The following is a 22,682-nucleotide window of genomic DNA, read 5'->3' as shown; positions in this document are numbered from 1 at the left end:
ATTTTCACTCAGTAAAAATACCCCATTTATAATATTCCATTAACTGATATTGGAAACTATTAACTATTCATTCATGACACAGACAGGGAATGAAGAGTGTTTCTGCTCTCATGCTTTTCTTCCCTAGAAGTATGAGAAAATAAACCTGAATAATTTTTCCAATAAACCATGGAACTGGTTGAAGATTCATCTTCTCAATATTTTTAGTTAGTGCCTTGATAAATAGGTCATAGTCTGGTGTAGGAAGAACCACTCCAGGAAACAGGTCAGATATGATACCCTGTTAAGGAAAGACAAAATAGAACACTACTTAAACACAGGTTACAAAAAGGGAAAATTCCCAAAGCATAAAAATCTACAAGTAAAACAAGAGTCATACAGAAAACAGGAGCTTGAAAGTAAATGTCCTCAGCTGGACAAAACTAAATTCCAGGCAAACTGTAGCCACGGCCTGCATTTTTCATAAACACACTGATATTGTAAAAAGAAGTTTGTCCCCAAAAGTATTTCAGGATAAGGATGTGAAAGTTGTTGAAAGAATTTCAGTGATTAAATAAAAGGGTCTGTGTTGCAAAATATCAGAGCAGTGACTGTGTGTGCTTCTACCCTAGCTTTTGTCTTTAATATTGATTGTTTTGTAGCTTAGCATAGTCTTTATTTTCTATTAAAGCAGCATGCAAACAGAAGCTTCATAATTTTTATTCTGACTTCAAATTTCTAATCGAGCTTAATTTAATTGTCCACATCTCTTGCAGCACAAAGCCAGAATACAAACTTCAAAGAATAATTTCTACAAATGAAACAGCACAAGGTGACACTTTTAGCAAGATATCTTCTAAAACATTCCATAGAATAATTTAAAAGGCACCACTGAAAGTTTGCTTCTCAAAATAACCCTAACAAAACCAAAGAGTTCATCCAGACCAGTGGACTGAAAACTGACAGTAATATGGCATCATCTAGATCAAAATGTTCCAAATGAAGATAATGATCTGTTTCTCTAGGTTCTTTTAATGGATCTCATTAAAAATCCTCAAACACTTTGGCCTGATAGGTTACCTGAAACAATGGCACATCCTGTGACAAGAACTTGGCCAAATTAACATCCATCAAAGCCCGAAGTAACAACACACTTTCATTTTCAGTTGGGTACTTCAGCTTTAGGTTTCCTGCTGCTGTCAGGACAGATTTGACTGCACGCATCCCATAGTCATAGTGGTGCTGGGATGACAGCTGCTCCGAGCACAGACGGTACGTGGCAACAATTTTCTGGGCAAGACTGTGGATATTAAAACACAACATGTAAAAGGAAAATATCTCACCATGCAAGGAAAATCCTTAACATACACAAAGTAACTGCAGTGATCATAAGACATATCAGCTGACAAGATGGCCCAAAACACCTGGGAAGCAAGATTATGCCAAGGTAGAAAATGTGTGTGCCATTTAGGAATTCTGTTTGATATTATGTTTCATTTTCCAAAAGATCTTGTGTAGAAGTGCATATCTGTCAACATGAGGTGGTGAATGGGAATTGACGATAAAGCAGGAGACTGAAAAGGACTTTCTGGAGATACAGAACACAGACAGCCTTCCAGAATTATATGCATCAAACACACATATATGCCTTACAGAGGAATGAGGTATATCAGACTCAACTGAGATGGAAAATTCAGCATGTCTTACCTCTTAGAGTCCAGAAATCCCATTGAATAAAGGGAAATTTCACCAATCAAAGCGTAATCTGGAACCATCATGGCAACTGTTCGGAACAGTGCCTGTAAGGAAAAAAGTAAGATACCACCTTTTGACTGTGAAATATGGCAATAAATTGTGTCAGTTTTGTAGGAATATTCCAGACCATATGGTGTCATGCTCAGCAGAAGAAGCAAGAGAGGGGATGTTCGGAGTGATGGTGTTTTTCTTCCCAAGTAACCATTACACACATCAGCGTATTATTCTATTGCTGACTTTTCTTATTACAACAGACTAGAAGTAGCAAATTCTCTTTAATTTCTACAGGAAATCAGGATTTCAGATTTACCTTCAGATTATCAGGCAACTCTGCCCGTCCAGCATACCCAGGATTCATCGTGATAAACACAGCACATGTAGGATTAAGAGAGAGCTCTGTCCCTTCAAAGATGAATTTTTTGAGTTTGCGAATAATAGCTTGCTGGATGCTAAGGATTTGTTGGGCAACTACAGATAATACTTCAACCTAATACAGACAGAACAGATTGGAAAACATAAGACACTTGGAGACAATATAAAATGGCTTTGTTTATATCTTTTGATGGCTATCTTTGCATTCCTCCAGGTGAAAATCACCCTGTGTCTGATAACTGAGCCTAAATATTAGCTGCCTATTGAAGGCATCTTCTGAAAGTTAGTGCCACCATTCTCTATTCAACCAATACAGTCAGATTAACAGAGACTTCTAAAAGCCTCCACAGGGAAATGCCATGTGCCTGTGTAGACATCTAAGTTAGTTGGACAGGAACTCCCTCTGGAGGCCTCTAAAAGCACTTTCCCTTCAACTCAAAGGATATAGTTTAGGCTCTTCAGAAAGACTGATTCATTCAACGCCTCGAATTGAGGGTAAGGGATGGGTAAGGCTGCCCAGTGTCAATCCTCAGTGTTTTAAAGTATCAGGGTAACAGAATATAACGCATCAGGGTAACAGAAAAGGAATGCTAACCCTTGAATTCAGTAGAAAACAAGCTACAGCAGAAAAATGGAAAAATTAAGGAGTTAAGAATGCTAATACAAAATAGAATTTAATGAAATTTCCACATTTACTAGCATGTACTTAAATCAAACTCCATCAAAATAACAACAAAACTTATCCAAAGTCATTAGTGACCAAATTAAACAAACTCAAAAAGATCGGAGTAAGATCAAGGAGGGATTTAGATGTGTCTGTTTACACTGCTAGTTAACCAGGTCACTCAGCTAGTCACCACAGGAAGCCCTCCACTGAGATTTGTCTGTCCTGTGCTGAACATAGACAAATGCAACCCCACAGCTGTAGCTTGATTTCTCAAGAAGACAAGAACAGTTCTTTCCCAACAAATGAGTGTCACATACAAGAGAAAAAAAATGTACAGGAACAACTTTTTACAGCTAAATTAACCCAGAATAAAAGACTGCTGCAACACAGCACAGGTAGGCATGTGCTCCTAGAGCAGGCAGCTGAGTACCTATTTCTGTGTCACTGATTATCAAAACAAAGAGGCTTCACCACAAGCAAAAGTAGAAAGTCGGCAATAACGCTGTCATGCCTAAATCTAAAACTTCTTGTGTCTTAAATTAAAGCTTTCTCCTTTTATTTGTCTGAGTTAGAACATTACCTCAATTCTATTGAACTCATCAAAGCAGGCCCATGCACCAGCTTGTGCCAGTCCCTTGAAGAATTTGCCCATTGCCTTGTAATCAAGCCCATCGGAGCAATTAAAGACAACACACTACAACAGAAACACACAGAGAACATTTCTCAGTATTAACATAAAGTCCACTACAATATACTTAGCATCTAAAATGGGAAGGGATTACTGTTGCTAATTTTGGATTACAAGACCAGGATGCCATATAGACACAGCCCTAAATGTTTGCTTCTTACCAACTATTTCTGTGAATATAGAATCACAGAATCATTAGGTTGGAAAACACCTTTAAGATCTTCAAGTCCAACCATAAATTAACAGCTCTAAAACAAGCAGTACTTGTTAAAGAATGGCATTTCAAGAAATATCTACATAGCAAGAAAAAAGGGGGTTTAAGTACCTGCTTAGCTAGTGCTTTTGCTAGATCTTTTGTTGTTTCTGTTTTGCCAGTTCCAGCAGGCCCTTCTGGAGCACCACCAAGATTTAATTTCAAGGCACCCATTAATGTCCTACATTATCAAGAACACAGGCATTGGAAATAGTAAGCTTTAGATTGTTTCTGAACAGATTGATAAGTATTTTCCTATACAGGTTCCCTTGAAAAGAATTTACTTGTTTCTCTACTGACTTTGCAGCTTATCCTAAAAAACCAGTATTGTTCTCCTAAGTGATTCTCCATTGTGGATGCTTACATTTACCCACTTGGCCTAAAAGGAATGTCAAAGTTTTTATAATATCCACCTTGTATATCCTCAATTACACAAGAAAATGCACAGTGCCATGAACAAAATGCCAGAGTCTGCAAAAACACACATTTTCCTCAAGTGGTACTTGAACTGGCAAGGCTGGCTTTATAAATTAAGCCAATCTTTAGAAATGGGTGAGAAAGCATAAAGGTTGTTTCAAAAACCTGGAAATGGTATTGCTCTCCAAGAGAACTTCTAAAATGAGACCCCTGTTAACGCTGCAGTGATCTGATTATTTTACAGAACACTCATTCAAAGGCTTTGACCTGTGTCTCTAGGGCTCACCAGAAGTGAAATACCAAATGCCCTTGAATATTTCAACCTTGAGAATGAAGTGTTTTCATTTCAACCTCTTGCAAGCCAGTGGAGGAACAGGAAGCTAACTCCATTCAAACATCTGTGAAGGGCTCTGTAATTGCCTCATTTATCTTACAGGCAGGCACACCCAACCTGCGTGTCCTAATTCAGATAAATTAATTGACCAGTGCTACTGTGGAATTGCTTATAATTCCAGTACCATGAGCTGCCACCTCTTTTCAGAAGCACCTTCCTGGATACAACAGAAAGAATTACACTACTGGTGTAGAAACCTACACATAGTAAATATTTTACCATATTTGGGCAAAGAAGATATACAAGATTTGCCTCCAAAATCTACAGGAAAATCTTAGCTGCTGAGGTTCCTGCTATTATTAACTATAACAAATGAAAGTAAATACAGATCAATCCAACAAATGAAAACATTATTCACAGACAATGTGGTTTTACCTATAACATCGGTCTGTTAGTGGGGTTATGACCAGACGCTGGGAATTGCCCAGATACTCGTAACCATATTTCATTTCTGTTGTAATCATTCTCACTACTACATCGTTCCCTTCCCAGTAGTATCTCAGCTGAGAAATCCACTGAAAGTCATTCAGATCTTTGACTTTGTCTTCAACCAATTTTGCAACGACATCACGAGCTGCAGAGTAAGAAACAGATTATTTGAAAAATGTAAATACTTCTACTGTGTTAGTTTACTTAAAACAACATATAAGTAAAAGTAATATTTACTCAAACTTGTCAACATCTAGAGTAGTAGGCTGGCTTTCATGTTAGAAAGGAATTTGCAATTGTTTTGCATAGAGAATCAGCTTAATTTGATCTAGATTCCAGTGCCTAAGTAGATGGGAGATCTTTGTGCAGTAGTGGGCAATCCCCATTTACTCAGAGACACTGAGCAATAATTCTGTAAAGGTTGTTTCAAGTTAGAGAAAGCATTTTAGCTGCCTCTCTCAAATAGTTCACCCAAGTACCAATAGGAGCACTGCCCCAGATGGAACAGAAGTACCAGCAAGTGCATGTTACCGTGCACATCGATGACAATGAGAGCTCCAAGTGTCAGCCGGGCTCCACTGGACAGCTTCCCTCTCACTAACTCAACAATCTCCCTAATTTGTAGATTGCTCTTCTCCAGGAAATCCTGCCACAGAAACAGAACACAGGCATTAATGTCATGCTGTAGGTAGCAGTTCCTACGCTCCCCTGGATGCAGTCATTGGAGACAGCCTGTTCCAACGAAACATAATAATGGAAGTCTGGGCTCTACACAAACATCTAAAATTCTCCTTTGTATACCAGCCTTTTATTTCACTGTGAACACTAAAAAAATCTTTATGGCCTGAAAGTAGTATAAACAGAAGTCTTAACTTTCTTCCTAATGGAAATAACAAAATTCTGCGATGGGAGAAGAACAGATTCTCCCCCTTACAAGACAGAAATGGGCAACTCGGACCAAGTTCATTAGCAACTTGGTTTGGCTGGCCCTACTTCAAACAGGGGTTGAACTACATGTCCAGAGGTCACCAAACTTTTTGTTTGGTACTTTCATTTACACCCGTATCACTTGTAAATAAAGTAATACAATTTGCTGCCGTAGGATTTCTCCTGATACACACCAGAGTAAGTGGGAACAAACCCTTGCCAAGACACAATAAAAAAGGAAATAGAAAATAAAGCACACTGCATGAATAAATTGCAATATGTTGACTGAGGATCTTCTTTGCTCAAAGGAGCTTTTTACTAATTAATCAGAGTTCAGTACTTAGAAATAGAAAGTTAGAAGAAAATCTTACTGGTAAAGTTCCTTTGCTTATGGCCTCAGAGACTTCTTCTGTCCAGTAAATGGATGAAACACAAATAACTGCCTGCCCAGGCCACTGAAGTACCCACGTTTTACGAGGAACCTTAAAGAAAAAGATTCATTCCAGAAGTCATATGAACACATTAGATTATGGCAGTGATAACAATTACTTTCCCCAAACGTCTTTTGTCTCATGCTGTAAATAAATGAGAATTAGCACAGAAGGCCTTAATACTTTTTCTTCAAGAAATTTAGAGTTAGAACTTCAGACTGGTACTACTGAACAAGAAGAGTAGGATTCCACTTAGCTTCAAAAGTGTTTCCCTGTTTAAGAGTTTCAGCAACATATTCTTGTACATTTGCTTGTGAAATCTAATTTATACTATAGTTCAGAAATAGTTACCTCACTATATCCTTTTATGCCATCATGAAGAACTTGTCTTACACTGGCCAACATCATTTCCTCTACTTGAAAAAGCCATTTTTCTACCATGCCCTTTAAGATAAAAATATTAAAGAGTCAGTACACATTTCCTGATTATATTCCTCTTAAAGGACAAATTATTCGAAATGCATTAGGCTTAAATATGTTTCCTTCTGATCTGAGTATCATTTATAAAAGGAATAAAGGTTGAAATTACCAAATTCTGACAGGCAATATTGCAGTTTACAATGTCTGAAGGCAGGTATATTAACCTAACTCTAAAGACAATCCAGCTAAAGAAGTAGCTGGATATGTTTCAAATAAGCAAAACAAAAAACCACACATCACAGATTGCATGGTCAGCTAACCTTGGGCATTTTAACCCAGGGCATGTTTTGTCCCACCTTTCAGCTCTTTCTGGTTACCATACAGCAATTCAGCAGTTCACCTTCGTGTTGAGAACAGCAGAAGATACAAAGAGCTGAGATACTTTTCAAAATGTATAATGCTACTTTTTCTACTCAGATCCCTTTTGAACTAATGCCCTGTTTCTTCACTGTCAACCATTCATCATTTCCCTCATTTCTATTTCAGCCATGCTATGAAATGTTACATATATACATAGAGAGCTTGAGTTTTTATATATGTGTATGCCTGTGTGTATATCTCTTATCTATCTACATCTTAAAAGCAGTAGGTGCATAAAGCTGCAGAGAAGTGCCCAGAGGAATTTACTGCAAAACTGCTGTCTTACTCCTTCTTGTAGGAAATCCTTTTTATTCCAGAACACCAGTCTACACTCTCACTTCCTAAACACCTTTCATGATGTGACTCTAAATGGTTTAAGCCTAATTCCCTCAAAAATGTGCACTTTACAGAAAGTATTAATTTAATTTCATATAGTAAAATTCAAAAAAATTACATTTGCTTTCACTGGATAGATTTTATCTATGAAAGGAACAACTTCTTTCTCTGAACTAATCATGCCTACGATCTCCAGATCTTCTGTGAACTCCAGCTTAGCAATTCCTTCAAAACACTTCTTTAAATGTGGTTGTACTCGAAGGGGATCCTTTGTTTCAGACAGTATTTCAAGCAGCTCATCGTTAGACAGGAAAAAGAATCTGCCAGAAAAATACAATTTCCAATCATGAAAATTGTCATTAATAATCTATATGTGCAAGACAGATGGAATTGGTTTTATTGTTGCTTAAGACATTGTATTCAGAGAGGAAATGGTTATATTAAATTGCTTTCCATAAGCGATTTTTAACATTATAAAACTCATCACATCTGTTTTTACAGAATTTCAATGTGACCACTCTTTTACACAAAGGAAGAAATAAGGGTTCTCAAACTCACATGGGAAAGACCAGATAGCTCTATGAAGTCAATAAACACCCTGCAGAAACAGAGTCCTGCTCCTCGTGATCATATACCACTTCTACGCTCCACACACCCCTAACTTAAGAGGGCAGGGCAGAGCCATAATTGCATATCAGCCATGGGAAGGCAGCAAGTTCCTTCAAAAATACCCTTTAAGAAATAATGCCTTTCTAATCACAAGTTTACACTGTGCTAGACAGATTTTTGCCTCCCCATCCCAGCCCCTCCCTGGCATTTCATAACTGGAGCTGAGGAAAATGAGTTATGTCTGGAGATAAGGATAGGTTTTCATTTTTTGTTGCAACTGTGTCCCACAGGTGTTTATAAAATGAGACTTTTCAGTTCAGTAGAAATGGTTTGCAAGAGCTTATGGCTTCTTGTTTCTAACTTAGGCCTGTTTAATTAATTTACCTCGGGAAAAATAATCTTTTTGACTCCAAGTAAGTATTCAGCCCCTTCTGAATGTCTTCTAAGAGAGTATTTGCTTCCTGAAGTCTGTCTAACATCTTGGGTTGTTCAGTTGCTACAAGAACCTTTGTGTCTTTCACCTTTGGAAAAACAAATACACAGCAGAAACTGCTAAAAATTGCAATAAGTTTGTACAATAAAATTATTATCGTCAACCACATACATTGCAGGAGGCTAAAAAGCTAAATATTCTTCTTTGTAGTGTGCTTTTATGTTACTAAATATGCATTCATTATTTGATAGTTTCAGTTTTCAGACTGTCAGTTTTACCAATTTGAACTTTACAGACAGTAATGAAAGAAATATCAGGAATTAAAATCTTTGGCACTTCTTCCTGTGTCTTGAGCTTGCTACATTGTTTTCCATTCACAAATAAGTTCTGTCAAACACAGCCACAGTACATGACAATTATTCTCTGCTCTTTCTATTTAGGTTGCATTTTTTCTTCCTGGTAACACTCCTCTTCAGAGGGTCCTATTTCAGAACAGGCTTCATCGTTCACAGTCTGAGCTGTTGGGCAGGTCTCAACTTCTATTTAATTATCCTGGTTATTTCAACACCTTTATCACACAACCCCACTCTCCCAGCAATTCTGACAAACATTTCAGCTCACACCAACATTAAGTATCTGCCTCTTACCCAACTCCTTATTTACAGGGAATTGAACAGGATGCCAAATTGCACTTACTTAATAAAAATACACAGTTTATGAAATGTAAGCACTTACCACTTCTGCCATAATGTTTTTCCAGTATGAATCCACAATCTGAAACTTTCTGCCCTCTTCAGGCATTTGAGCTACAATGTCTTCTGAGCTAAAAATTGGTTCCAAATACAACCATGTTGCCTGGCATTTTAGCCAGCTATCTAGAATATCTTGCATTAAACACAGCTTATCTTTCCAAGCCTACAATGAAAACATTTAATAGTTAAGCAAAATTACCTCAAGAATAAATCAAGAAATATGAATATGTGTTCTTAGGAACAGTTAAAAACTCTATCATGTCTTACCATGTCAAAATAGCTTAAAGCACTTAGGGAAAGCATATTGTGAGACATGTAAGCTCAATCAAACTGGCTTTTCCTTACCAAGCATTGAGCTTCGATTGGTTTGATGAAGGGAGAGCCACATATTGTCTGAGTCTTAACGATGTGATCATCCAGCAAAAGCTGGATTTCATCCACTGACGCCAGGATGTTGATGTCCTGTAAATACATCACATTTTGTTAAGGCAAAAGGCAGTCACTTTATTTCACCACTCTTCAACCTCCCACTCATTCAGCTTCCTGTTTGAGTTTTCCATCTCTATGATGGTTGAAGCAGCAAGGAATTGAGAAAGCCTGCAAATGTGGGAAGGTATCAAATGGTATCTCCTCTGTACATCTCTGTTTCAAAGGTCCAGAGACAGATTGTTTTGTGAATAGGAAGCCAGTGCCTTCTCACTCCATCTTTTGCACTGGGATTCTTGTATGTTCTGGCCAAGTTAAAACTTCACTACTAACCAGCTTTCCATACAACACTGGAGAAGTACTCGAGCTTACAGATTTGTTAGGATGAGTATGTGAGATCATATGCTGTCCAGATACTAAGGCCCAAATAAAAGGATATTTATAGTAATGGAGACATTTGCCCAGCTCTGGGGTATGATACAACTTTCCATCATGCCACAATGAATCAGAGGTAACTTCCCTCTAATATTTCTCAGTTGGTATTCAGAATCAAAGTAGCTCTTTTCAGCTATGTATTCTGATTTGGTGTTTACTTACAGTATCTCTGTACTGCACCAAAACTAAATGCACATTGACCCACTCTGATTGCATCTTCTCTATTGATTTCTCTAAGGAATACTCCTTACTTGCAGCTGCTCCAACAGGTTCCAGTCTAAATTGAAATGAAACATATCTTTGAAAGTTTTTGTAACATAGATGAAGAGCAAAAAAAAAGCCGTTGTAGGTAGAGTTGCATATCAGAATACCCTTAATAATAATTTGTTAATAATATAGAATTTTACTTCAAGAAATATTTTTGAACTTTCAGGCTCACCAAGTTAGAGATATCAATATTAACTGCAAGACAAGTAGAGACTGAAAATTCTAAATGTGCAAATTAAGTGGTTTAGGAATACAACTCTGGATTTTAATGCCTCTGTGCTACAAGAACAACTGACAGTTCATAGCTTGATAAAATACAGCTGATTTTACAGCACATTCTAACAGTACACAAACCCCCAAAAGAACTAATATTTAGTATCTGACCTATGAAACACAATGTCTTAAAAATGAGACTAGAGTAAGCTTCTTACTGTTCAATATATTTTGAGAGTCCAAAGTCCAGTATGTTTCTAAGAGTAGTCTTTTCATCAGGTTTGATCTCACACCCTACAATTTCGCTAATCTGAAAATAAAGTAAGAAATAAAACCTATTAACAAAATGCATTTTCATAAAAGACTTCTCAAACAGCAATCCATAAATGCTAAAGAAGCATTAGTGCAGCCCCCTAATTTGCTTTTCACCATAAGTTATTAATTCAAAGAAGCTTCTGTCTGTAGAATTATAAATTTCGAAACTGGATCAATTCTGTGACAGGATAAAAGATTTTGGAAGAGTTTGAAGTACCTGCTCCCAGTGTCTCTGCTTCATTCCACGATTGCAGGCAATTACCAGGATAGGAATATGCTGTTTAAATTTATCAAGTTTATATTTCATAGATTCTGCCAAACGTCTGGGCCCGGGCAGGTCTGGGAAGCTCTTACAGAGCTTGTACATAATCCTCCACATATTTCCAATTTCTTCAGTAATTTCATCAGCACTAAACTGCTGTAGAGTTCCTGAACACAACAGTATAAAAAAAAGCACATCAGGCACATCAGCACAAGGGGATTTCTAGGGTGGTTTAATTACAGCTATTTATAGTCATTCTCCTCTAACTGGAAATCAATTGTGTTACAAAAAATTATCTTCATACAAAATCCAAGTCAGTAACTCTGTTTCACACTGCTTAAGAGCATTTATTTCTTCAAAATTATCTTCTCACGACTAATCAACCCTTCCAGCTTCTACTTAACTCACTGAAAATAACATGTTTCATCAAATGAACACCAAAGCCTCACCATTCATCCACTCCTCAGATTTGGTATGGAAATTATATGCTGTTACCCAAAGTTGCTCAAAGGGTTCTTTCCTTGCAATTATACTTTGCAATAGAGGAAATTGACTCTTCTCTCGCCCAAGCAAATCTTCTTCTCTAGTAATATCCTTTACAGGGGGAAAAAAGTGTATTATTTCCATCAAAAATCCCTACTGTGGTTTAAACTTTTAAACAGGTAATATTGAATACAATTATTTTACACGTCTTAAAGCCAGACAGATCTCTAGATATAGGCCTGTGGATTTTAGGGACATAAGGTAACTGTTCTTGAAAATTCCCCTAGTTATTTTATGGAATCACAGACATCTTTTCCAGCCTAAACAATTCTAAGATCATCAAGTCCAACTCTTAACCTGGCATTTGTTGGTATCTTTTACTGCCCAAATAATTAAAAAAATCTATACCCATTTTAGAATAAGATAATGTAGCTTGGCATTCAGTGAAACCAAGGCTCAAAAGTTTCCAATCCACTTTGAAATCTGGATGTAAGCTCTTCAGTCAAAGAGGTTTACAGGAATTTTGTTTAACTTGAGATCGTTATTTTTTTTCTTTTACCGAAACATCTGGGAGCTCCAACCAAAACATGTATTAATTTCTGTGCTTATTCATGGTAAGATATTGTTTTTGTCCAAAAGATTTTATAGTATAAACCAATGTGCAAAGAATTAGATCTGAAAATAAAAGAAGAGTATTGCCTCCTTCATTTTACAGGTGGGAGGTGAAGCACAGAGAAATGCTGCCTGAAACGCAGACACTGAATTCAGATTGAGTCCCAAGTCTGTGCTGTCATAATGCCAACAGATCCTCCATAAAACTTGTAGTAATTCAATGTGAGATGTAGGCAGAAAAATATAAAGATCCACATTCCAAGATAATATTTAAATTCATGTATTTACTAAGCTAATTGTCATGTCATTTGAATTGTGTGGATACACCTCTCACTATGATCATGTATTAAGAAACTTACTTGTTCTGATCTACCTATAACAGGATATCAGTGCTGTTAACTCAACTAATTAAATATACTAGATGCCTTTAAATCAGATTAATAGTGTTGATATGTAGGACTAGCATTTTATCTAAATTCCAAGCTCATTTAATTGGTTCCATTTTCTCTTTTGAGTGGGACTTAATTAAAATCTTGACCCTTAAGCTTCCACATATGCAGAAATCCCATTGTCTCACTGTGATTTAGAAGATTAATTAAGCCTCACAATGCCTGTGAGATCTCTCAAAGACAACCCTCCTCATTTCCCAGTGGAGTCACAGCTAAGACAAACTGTTTAACCTAGAATGACACAGTACACTGGATGGAGAGCCCTGAGTAGAAGTTAGGAATCTTGGTCTTCAGTTTCCTTCTAGAAATTCCCTTTATGTGATATGATATATATTTAATGCCTATCAGCATTAAATGGCAATTATACAAACAGCTGAAAAACATTTGGGTTTAATTAGAGAACAAGCAGAGGGACTGAAAACACAGTTCCAGTGCACAAACCATGGTTCAGAGAAAATGCCACCTCCCTAATATTCTGCCTCTGCCAACTCTGCCAGAATTCGGTTTCCTGTGGATAGCATCTTGTTACTACTGACTGCCTGGAAACACTGAAGTTCAGTATTTCAATTTAGAAAACTCCCTTAAATTTTTTTCCCTAAAAATATCTCTTCAACCCAGTAGTTGGGACAACTCAGCACACAGAGACAAGAAGATATTTGCCAATCCTTTGTGAATTTGGAATTTTTAAAGACATCCTGACAATATATGGCCAGAACCTCGGAAAACAAAAAAATCAGAGGCAGGAACCAAGATTTTGCTCATCCAGCACATTGCAATCCATTCCACACTCGACTAATAAGTACTAACCTCAAATTCTATTAGTGCATTTTCTAGATTCTTATTTAACTCCTCAAAATGCCGAGCGCTGTTCTTCATGTCTTCTACGGTCATGACATCCCGCTTTTTGTAGCTGTCTAGTTCTTTATTATAACCTTGAAGAGTTTTCTCAAACTGAGAACACCTGAGGTAAAGACAGTTAAGGTAATATGATGGTTTCATTCCTTTTCAGGCTTCAATTATTTTATTAATTTTAACAGGCACTGTCAAATGAAATCTGCGTAAACACAGATGCCAGTGAAAACCCAGTGATCACTTACATCAATACTATGCAGTTCACAAGATTAGAATTCTAGGCTCATTTTCAAACCTAACAGATGATTTACTTTACTTACCTTTGCTGCCTTTACTACCTGGAGAAAATAAAGGAAGAGTGAAAAGAATGTAACAAAACTATGTGTAATGCTGTACTAATCAATATGACAACATAAAATTATGAATGTTCTGGATCAATCCTCCATTCCTCCTTTCAGATCTCTTTAAGCATAGGAATATTCTAATCTACTCTCATGAATAGTATTTTTCTGAAATCTCCATCACACTGTAAACCAGGTTTCTTCCTTACTTTCTCAGCCCCCTTCTAAGTTTTCCCTCTTTAACATTATCTCCTTTCTACTGATAATGAGATTTTTCTTGTCTAAAAATACCCAGTGAAAAAAAAAATACTCAGCACCATACCTTTCAATCAACAGCATCTCTACATGATCCCTCCTTTTAGTTGACAGCTGTTTACTGTCGTCAAATATTTTCTGAATCTGATCAGGCCAATGGAAAACTGCACTATTCAGATTTATGTCATCACCTAAAATTAAAAACGCATAAACATCTTTAAGAAAATGCCTTTTAACCAATGATCCAGGAGAATGGTTGTTATATAACAGAATGCCTACTAATAAGCAAAATAGCTAAAACTATGTTTAGGAATAAGCTAAGAAACTGGTGGCTAGACTATCTTCACTGCAAAGAAAACTGTTCCCTAAAACCAGTTAGATTAATAGCAAAACTGTAAAATCGAGTTAAGAATGTGAAATTCTCTAAATAAGACCTTAGCTAGGCAGAGACAATTAGTAAGAGCAGCTATTCTAGAATATCAATCCCATTCCACTACACACAGACACAGACCACTCCTAATTATATATATATTATACCTACATTAGATGGATAAAGGTTTACAACATTTCTAGTCCACAATCTGTAAATGCTGAATTATTCACAAAAGCTAGAGCATAACAACTACAATGACCAGACATCTCCATCTTCCTATTTGTCTGTTTGTTCAGTGCACTTAGCTCATTATAACTAATGCAGGACACATGCTTATAAACACAGCTACAAAGAATATGTAATTGTGAAATACTGTAATTACAAACACTCCAGTCCAAAATGTAACAGAAAAATATCCTGGCTTCCACAGGCATCCTAATTTTTATCCTAAAGTCAATGAACATGGCATATCCTAGTTATTTCTATCACTGTCTGATCCAAGAGAGTTTTCTGCTTAAGGACAAGGTATCATCCTGCCACTAAAATGGATATGCATTCATAGAACTGCTCTTCCTTTTTATGTTCAGCAAGTAACAGACAGCATCTGTGAATGGCACATTTTTTACCTGAATAAAAGTGCAAACTAAAAGCAACTTCTACAGATGTTTCTTCTGTCTTAAAGTACATTTATTACCCAAGAGCAGCAAACCATCACAGCAAGCCAACAAAAGGCCTGCTCTGAGCTAATCCTCAACTGCAGAGATGCAAGTTCTCACACTTCCCACATGCTGTCAATAGAGCCTTCAGGCACAAGGCTTCTTAGATGACTTTTCTCTGAAGAATTTCTGCTTAATAACATAGAAGTGTGACATCATTTGGCCAGATTACATAACATTAATTTGATAAGACCCAAAACACTCTCTAAAACACATTGAAAAGCCCTGTCTGTGCTGGGTGCCGTTTCTCTACCATTCCTTCCTTGCAGTACTGGTACATTTTGGCCTCTATTGAATTCTTTTTATTTCCTTTCCGTCTCTTTTGGAACTTTCCATTAGCATTCTACAAGATGTAACATTTGGACATGCAGAGCCCATTATCTACACATAAAATTTTCATATGGAAATTTTATATTCTGTAGTTGAGACATACGAGAAAGATCAGCATAGTCCATGAGCACTTGCAGTCTGCGTGTTGCTTTGACGAGGTCCTTTTTCAGTTTAACAACAGTAACTTCACTGGATTTCTTTAAGAATGCATCATATTCCACCAGCTGTTCAGTGTTCTGAGGCACCTCACTCATTTTCTTTGCAATGAAGTTAAAATCATCACAAATTCTACAACAAAAAGAAAACTGACAGATCACTGGGACTGTAAGTGAAAAGAGATGTAAGATCTTGTAAATTCATTTTGTCTTTGAAACAAAAATATTAAATTTCTTCCTAAATTAAACTCTCTTTTCCTATGAGTTCTAGCCAAAGCTCCCTGTTCAGCCAGGCTGGCCTTCCCCACTGGTTCATCTTCTGGCACACGAGGATGGGCTGTTCCTGTATCTGTAAGATTTTCTTCTTAAAGCATGTCCCTCCTTCCTGGACTCCTCTGCCCTTCAGGACTGACTCCTGTGGGACTCTATCAACCAGTGTCCTGAACAGGCCAAAGTCTGCCCTCCAGAAGTCCAAGGCAGCAGTTCTGCTGACCCCATTCCTCAGTTCTCCAAGACCTAAAACCTGTATTGCTGTGCCCAAGACGGCCTCCAACCACCCCATCGCCCACAATGTCCTTCTCTGTTTGCAAACAGCAGGTCCAGCATCGCCCCTGGCTGGCTCCCTCACCAGCTGAGCCAGGAAGTTACCTTCCATACATCCTAAGTTAGCCATTTATTTTCAACTATTTCTGTTCCTGTTAATTTTAAATACTCACTTTGGTATCTTTGCACGTGTCTGGTCAGCACTAAGAAACCTAGCAAATGAATAAAGTTATCCCATCCACAGACAGAGAGCACCAGTCCAGGCAGAGAGCAAGAACCATCCACGCAAACAACAGGTACCTTTGATTTAACTCTCTGTTTTCTATCACTTGAAATTCAATCAATTTGTCTTTCAGATTCTGGGTCCGATTGCAGAGTTCCTCATGCAGGTGTAGAGCATCCAGACAGAACATGGCCAGAGGAATAGTGACATGCATAGAAGCAATCTCTCTTTTCAGTTTTGTTAAGCTGTCAATCTTCTACAAACAGAAAATAATACATCTGTTATTTTCCCTAATAGTCTATGGACGAAAAATGCTAAACAACTAAGAGTTTCCATCCAACAAATGGATAGTATTTTCCAAACAGAAGAAGGAAACTAATTTTTATCTTTCCAGAGCTTTGCTCCTACCCACAGACTCCAGGGCTGAAAGCTTTGCAGTGTAATATCCCATATTAGGGAAGACCACAAGATGCCTAAAGAAGTATTTAGCCATATGCTAACTCAGGAATGCAGAGAGAAGAGTTGACAGGGCTGACTGAGGACAAGATATTCAAAAGACAAGTAAGTTGCAGATTGACCAAATACTCTGGGCAGCCTTCCACTGGACCTTCTGCTAAGGAAAAACAACAAAACTCACAGAAGATGGTCATAAAGAAACCTCCTCCTCCATTTGCACGGCAGCCCTACAGTAAGAGGCTATGTAAATTGTGTAATCCCAAGGGTGAAACAAGTAGTTTATTCTTTAGGCAATATATTAGGAAGTCAAGTGTGATGTGTGAGCTGCCGTATGAACACGTTGCAGTTGTTGGTAACACATTACCTCAGTTAAAGCTTCTAAAGAAGGACCTTTTTTCCAGAAATCTGTGACATCTTGCAGTGCCTCATTGTTCAAAAGATTGCTGTATTTCCTGTACACATTTAAATACCTTAAACACAGAAGATCACAAAAATGACCATAAGATTCCAATATGAAGCTTCTCTATAAAAAGAAACAAACACACTCAAACTATTTTTGTCAAATGGACAGTGTTATAAAACTGAGGGTTTGGAAGGTCAATGGAGTTATCAGCCAAAACTTACTTCTGTGGACCGAGTATGTTGCTCTCAAAGATCTTTTCAAGTTTGTTGATATAGTCTGAAAACAATGATTCCTCTGGTTTGACTGTACTGAGAGTGAGATTATCTCTTTGTAATTTTGGAAACAGAAGTCTTTCTACCTAAAGGGAATCATTGTAAATACTGTAATAACACATAGAATAGTGGAAATAAGGTATTGTATTACCCATTCACCCACCACTTCAAAAAAATTTATTATTTGGTAAAAACACTGCAATGTCAAAAGGCTCTGATCCATAATTAACACCTAGTTACACACATAGTTTGCTTGTGAAAACTATATGAAAATCAAACCAGTGAATCTGAAAAATATCTTCTATAATCACAGAAGTTCACACAGTTTGTGATACACAACCCTCATCTTTATCTTCTATTTGTCAGTTTTTGGCTTCAACCTTACATTATAGATAATTTTTATTAATATTGTATTTTGTATGGAGCCATAACTTATCCAGTACCTTTGGAAGTTCCTCAGCACTGCGCAGGATCTCCTTGAAGGCATGACTGAATAAATCCCAACATCCTCTCAAGGATGGCTCAAAGACAATATCAGGTTCCTTCACACACAGTCTCACTCTCAGTATCTGAGGTATAAAGAACTGTATTCCTCGATATGGTTCTGTAAAATCATTTCCATCCTTAGGGAAAAGAATGAAAATTTTACTTAACAATGAAATGAGCTCTAAGAATAATAATTTAAAAAATATTTAAACTCCCCCAAGCATCTTAACTATACAGCACCAATGGGATCGTCTTCCCTGATTCTTATTCAAAACCTGATGTTCTAAATAAGATCTTAAGGTGCTGACTCCTAAAGGAATCTATAAAAGCTGGAATTAAGAAACTGGATTTAAACCTAAATGCCTTGATTTTCCATTAAGTAACAGAAGTAAAGCACTAATCACTGTACAAAACTAAAACTCTGGAAAATAAAAATCAGACATAAAATCTAGAATCCTGTGGGTTTTTTAATTGCCTTAGGTTGGTAAGAACTGCCCTATCCCCAACCTGTCTTTACAATAGTGGAGTCCTAATCCATGACCAGACTCGTAATGTAGATACTATAATGATTTAAAAAAGAAACAAACAAACAGACAAAAACAAAACAAAAAAAAAGCCCACCCAAACCAAGCCACAAGACAAAAATTAAAAAATATTTTAAAAACCCAATGATCATCACCCAGATGCAAGGCTTAGTGGCAAGGCTTAGTGCAAGGTCTGACAGTATTATATAGCCAGTGATCTTCTGGCTGCAATGCAGTATTTAATCTGCCACATTCATTCATTTTGTCTTATCATGGTAGCTCCTGGGTGATGCTATATTTAAAAAATTCATTTTCACTAAGAGGCAACTTTATGGTAATCAAAACAGTGGTAAAAACTCTCATGGTATAATGCTTATTATTATAACTTTGTACATTACATGAAATAATACATGGCACTCATTGGGTATAGACAGGAACAGCACATACAAAAATCACCTCTGCAAAGGATTACACACTTGACTCTGCACACTTTTGACTTCAAAGTGGATTATTCCTGAGCTTTCAGAGAATCATGTGTAAAAGTGTTTTGTCTGTTAAGACCAAGAAAAATTAAACTAAAAATAAAATAAAATAAATGACGCTCTCTCAAGACAGAGTTGAAAACTCCTATAAGCTGTTGGTTGTAACCCCAGGCCTGTGATTATTCGAGTGAGCAGCTCTTGACCATGCTAACAATCCACTGAGTATGCACAACTGAAGGACACAGCCAATTTTTATGGAGGCAAGAGCCACGTGGGACATTTTAGCCTTCAAAGAGCATTAGATTTTATGTCTATGTGAATCACCTCCATGTAAGACAAAAAACTATAGATACACTTCACAGCATATACCTTGTGGATCATAAAAAATTCAAGAAGATCTTCTAAGGAGTTAACAACCATCTCACGTAACTGTAACGACATCAGAGCTGCCACTGAACTAAAATAGCTTTCAACTCGCTCAGAGGAATCAGAGTCCCTTTCAGGAGCAAAATGAAGCCATTTATTTTTCTGATCAATGAAAACAGATGCACAGGTTGGGATCCACCTGCAAAGAAAAAATATAGAGACGAAGTTTTTAGAAGCTTGTTAGTCTTACTTTGCTCCTTGCAACGAAATCTAAGCTCAGAAATTACCCAAAGAATGAGTAAGATGCAAAGGGCTAGAAGAGAATTGTTAACTAGATATGAAATAAAACTGTACCTACCAGGACTTAGAGGAAACCTGAGTTTTAAAGCTAAGGATTCTTGTTATAATAGGCCATACAATTAGTTTAAATTATTAGCAATAAACAAAATACTACTGACAATATTCAATAACTAGCATTAAATGGGAAATGAGTTTGGAAGAGATCTCAGGTGGCAGAATACAGGCACCTTCTCTCATGTGCCTCATATAATCTCTTTCTTTAATTCATCGATTTCCATGGTTAAAAAAAAAGGTTTTCTGTCACCATTTTTACAAATTTAGACTCCACTCCTCTCATAGTTAGAAACCTTCTGATTTTCAGTCTACATTTACTCATACTTTTATTACCATTTGCTCCTGTACAAACATTCTTGCAGTTCCAATGCGTCTGTCATCATTCAGATGTTTATTCCTTTCTGCTATTTACCCCTTTGTTTTGGCAGCCTTGTGGTTGGGACTAGTGTCATCTCAGTCTAAGGTATGTTTTAAAAAGGGGCCTTCATGTAAATCAGACCCTAAAACACTCTATTTACTGCTCCTGCAGTTGGCACTGACTTGTTCTGAAGGATGTCTCGAGCTTCCAAACAGTGTCTTCGAACGATCTCCTCAAATTCATCAGGCAGCAGTGGCAGGTGTCCACAAAGCATCTCTGCAGTGCGAACAAACCTTAGATGGCTGTACCTGTGGAAGGAAAACAAACAGTAGATTTAAAAAAAAAACACCCATGAATAGTCAGGAAGGTCTCATATGTACTTATAAATATTAAAAATACGATTTTATTGATAGGTATCACTCCATTGCTAAGCTGTCCGACAAGAGCATTTCTCATGGGGTTTTTGTTATCAACAAACATGAAACGCTTAATAAATTTAATTTGGACTTGCTTTATTTAAAACTAAATCTTGTCCTTTTCCTAGTTTTATTAGTGTATCCAGACATTAAAGAACATACAGAATGACACCTACTGCTTCTATTCCATATCAGTGAGTGCCTATCCTGACTACTCTGTAGGACACATATCACAGTCTGTAACATGCAAGACTTTAAATTTCTGAAAATGTTTCTTAAATGCTAATCCAGCTCTTAGGATTACACTACCATTTAACTTCATAAGATAACAGATCTTAATTTTCTAATGTCCCCAGAGCAAATTCCAAGTACAGACATTTGAAAGATACTCAATTTTATGAGTTAATTTTGTTAAGTTCAGCAATAAGGATGAGAATTCCAAATCACTATTTACTTGAGTGTTGAATTTTAATTTAGGGATTCCATCTTATAATGAAGGGGATGATCTTTTCACAGCACAAATATACCCATTCTTCACTGTGGACATGTAAAATGTGTTCATGCTTGCATTCAGAGACTGCAGGAAACAATCATTTTACACTGGAATTCTTAGAGGCTCAGAAAAAAGAATTACTTAGAAAACAGACATATTTTGCCACTTTGTAGTGGCTCCCTCAGGATCTCCTAAGCATACATAGAGAAGTCACAGCAGATGCACTCTCTAATCAAGCCATTAAATAAACACATCCTGAATTTCATTAAGATCCCGTGAACAAGGCATCTTACTCAGAAAGCCAGAGGTCTTGCAAAGTCAGCATCAATGAATTCACTACGAATAGATTCCTTTCATTCCAAGTTTTCGTTTCTCCATAAGAGCTGTGCCATGGGACTGGTCCACAGACAACTCTCCGGGGAAAAGGGCGTGGGGTACTTCGGATAGACAGTCTCTCTCTCTCAGCTGGATCCATCAGGACATAATCAACTACAACAAATCATTTATATCATGGTGAGACTGCATGTATGGTTCAAAACCTACATTCAACAACCCTACCTCTTAACAGTGCAGGAAGCCGTAGAATTCTGCACATTTAAAACTAACATAGTCATATCCTTAGTTGTAGGTGTTTAGGATAAACTACAGCATAAAAATTAAGCTAAAAATTTGTCTATAAAATTATTTCAGGAAAAGAAAATGAGAGAAACTGGAATGTTATGTAGAACGATTACAGATTATTTTCTCGCAGATATTTGTTGTAGTTCTACTGACCCCAAAGAAATTCTCCACGGAGGCTAAGATTAGAATGAAGACTTGCCTTGAAAGTGCAATAAATGTCTACACACTGGGAACTGTTCAGAGATTTTGAGTCTTACCAATGGATTTCATGAGGCCGATATAATAGTCTGCCTTAATCTCTTCTTTCAACCTTGCAAGTAATTTCTCCAGGCCTGGGTTAGTAAGAATGTGAGTTGGAACATGGCTTAAAATTTCATTCATCACTTCCTCATCCTGAGGTGCCACCATGTCTTCCTGCACTCCATTATATATGTAGTAACAGTACCGCTAAAAAATGTTTAAAATATTACGCTTATTGTATGAATTTTCTGACAGACAACGAATTACTACAAAGTATTTTAGCTTTTCTAATCACTTGAACCTCTTCTGTAATTGAAAGGTGGTTGAATGAAATGGATTTTGGCTATCTAACTCTTGGTTCTTTTTAAAGCACTGCTAATGCCTGACATCTTTACAACACAGTCATCTGTTTTGCTGTAAGTATATATACCGCTAGAACTGAGTACAACATATTAAATTACTAAAGAAAAACTACTAGCAAACAACATGAGGGGTTAAGAATTTGGGAAGAACTTCAACTTGTGAATTAAACAATTTACAACAAAAATCAGAGTAGCTAGAAACAAATGAGAAAGGAGTTAACAATATTTAACAGCAGTTTGCTATATTGAATATTTACATCTTCTAAACCTCATGTACTGCCTTCTTTTCTCAACTAATTTTAGTAAACAGTTTACAG

At 36.9% G+C, this 22,682-nt stretch overlaps 1 protein-coding gene across 1 annotated transcript in view; it reads right to left on the bottom strand.

Moving 5' to 3' along the window:
- Nucleotides 1–22,682, bottom strand: part of DNAH3 (dynein axonemal heavy chain 3) — a 55,716-nt gene that overhangs the window by 24,660 nt on the left and 8,374 nt on the right. Inside the window, exons 8-36 of the mRNA XM_017813458.1 lie at nt 22,021–22,210; nt 21,436–21,631; nt 20,416–20,541; nt 19,525–19,720; nt 18,107–18,286; nt 17,613–17,749; nt 17,353–17,458; nt 16,610–16,788; nt 15,715–15,899; nt 14,260–14,383; nt 13,552–13,705; nt 11,650–11,794; nt 11,156–11,367; nt 10,842–10,933; nt 10,306–10,420; nt 9,628–9,744; nt 9,266–9,445; nt 8,482–8,618; nt 7,607–7,808; nt 6,664–6,756; nt 6,253–6,363; nt 5,486–5,600; nt 4,901–5,099; nt 3,787–3,895; nt 3,354–3,467; nt 2,045–2,221; nt 1,687–1,778; nt 1,060–1,279; nt 146–280 (exon numbers count right to left, since the gene is read on the bottom strand). Coding sequence (XP_017668947.1) covers nt 146–280; nt 1,060–1,279; nt 1,687–1,778; nt 2,045–2,221; nt 3,354–3,467; nt 3,787–3,895; nt 4,901–5,099; nt 5,486–5,600; nt 6,253–6,363; nt 6,664–6,756; nt 7,607–7,808; nt 8,482–8,618; nt 9,266–9,445; nt 9,628–9,744; nt 10,306–10,420; nt 10,842–10,933; nt 11,156–11,367; nt 11,650–11,794; nt 13,552–13,705; nt 14,260–14,383; nt 15,715–15,899; nt 16,610–16,788; nt 17,353–17,458; nt 17,613–17,749; nt 18,107–18,286; nt 19,525–19,720; nt 20,416–20,541; nt 21,436–21,631; nt 22,021–22,210 — 4,338 coding nt within the window. The remainder of the gene's footprint in view (nt 1–145; nt 281–1,059; nt 1,280–1,686; nt 1,779–2,044; nt 2,222–3,353; nt 3,468–3,786; nt 3,896–4,900; nt 5,100–5,485; nt 5,601–6,252; nt 6,364–6,663; nt 6,757–7,606; nt 7,809–8,481; nt 8,619–9,265; nt 9,446–9,627; nt 9,745–10,305; nt 10,421–10,841; nt 10,934–11,155; nt 11,368–11,649; nt 11,795–13,551; nt 13,706–14,259; nt 14,384–15,714; nt 15,900–16,609; nt 16,789–17,352; nt 17,459–17,612; nt 17,750–18,106; nt 18,287–19,524; nt 19,721–20,415; nt 20,542–21,435; nt 21,632–22,020; nt 22,211–22,682) is intronic.

This window comes from Lepidothrix coronata, unplaced genomic scaffold (genome assembly GCF_001604755.1).
Source record: "Lepidothrix coronata isolate B3197 unplaced genomic scaffold, Lepidothrix_coronata-1.0 Scaffold41, whole genome shotgun sequence".
NCBI classification, from domain to species: Eukaryota; Metazoa; Chordata; class Aves; order Passeriformes; family Pipridae; genus Lepidothrix; species Lepidothrix coronata.
This window is presented reverse-complemented; position numbering and strand designations above follow the sequence as displayed.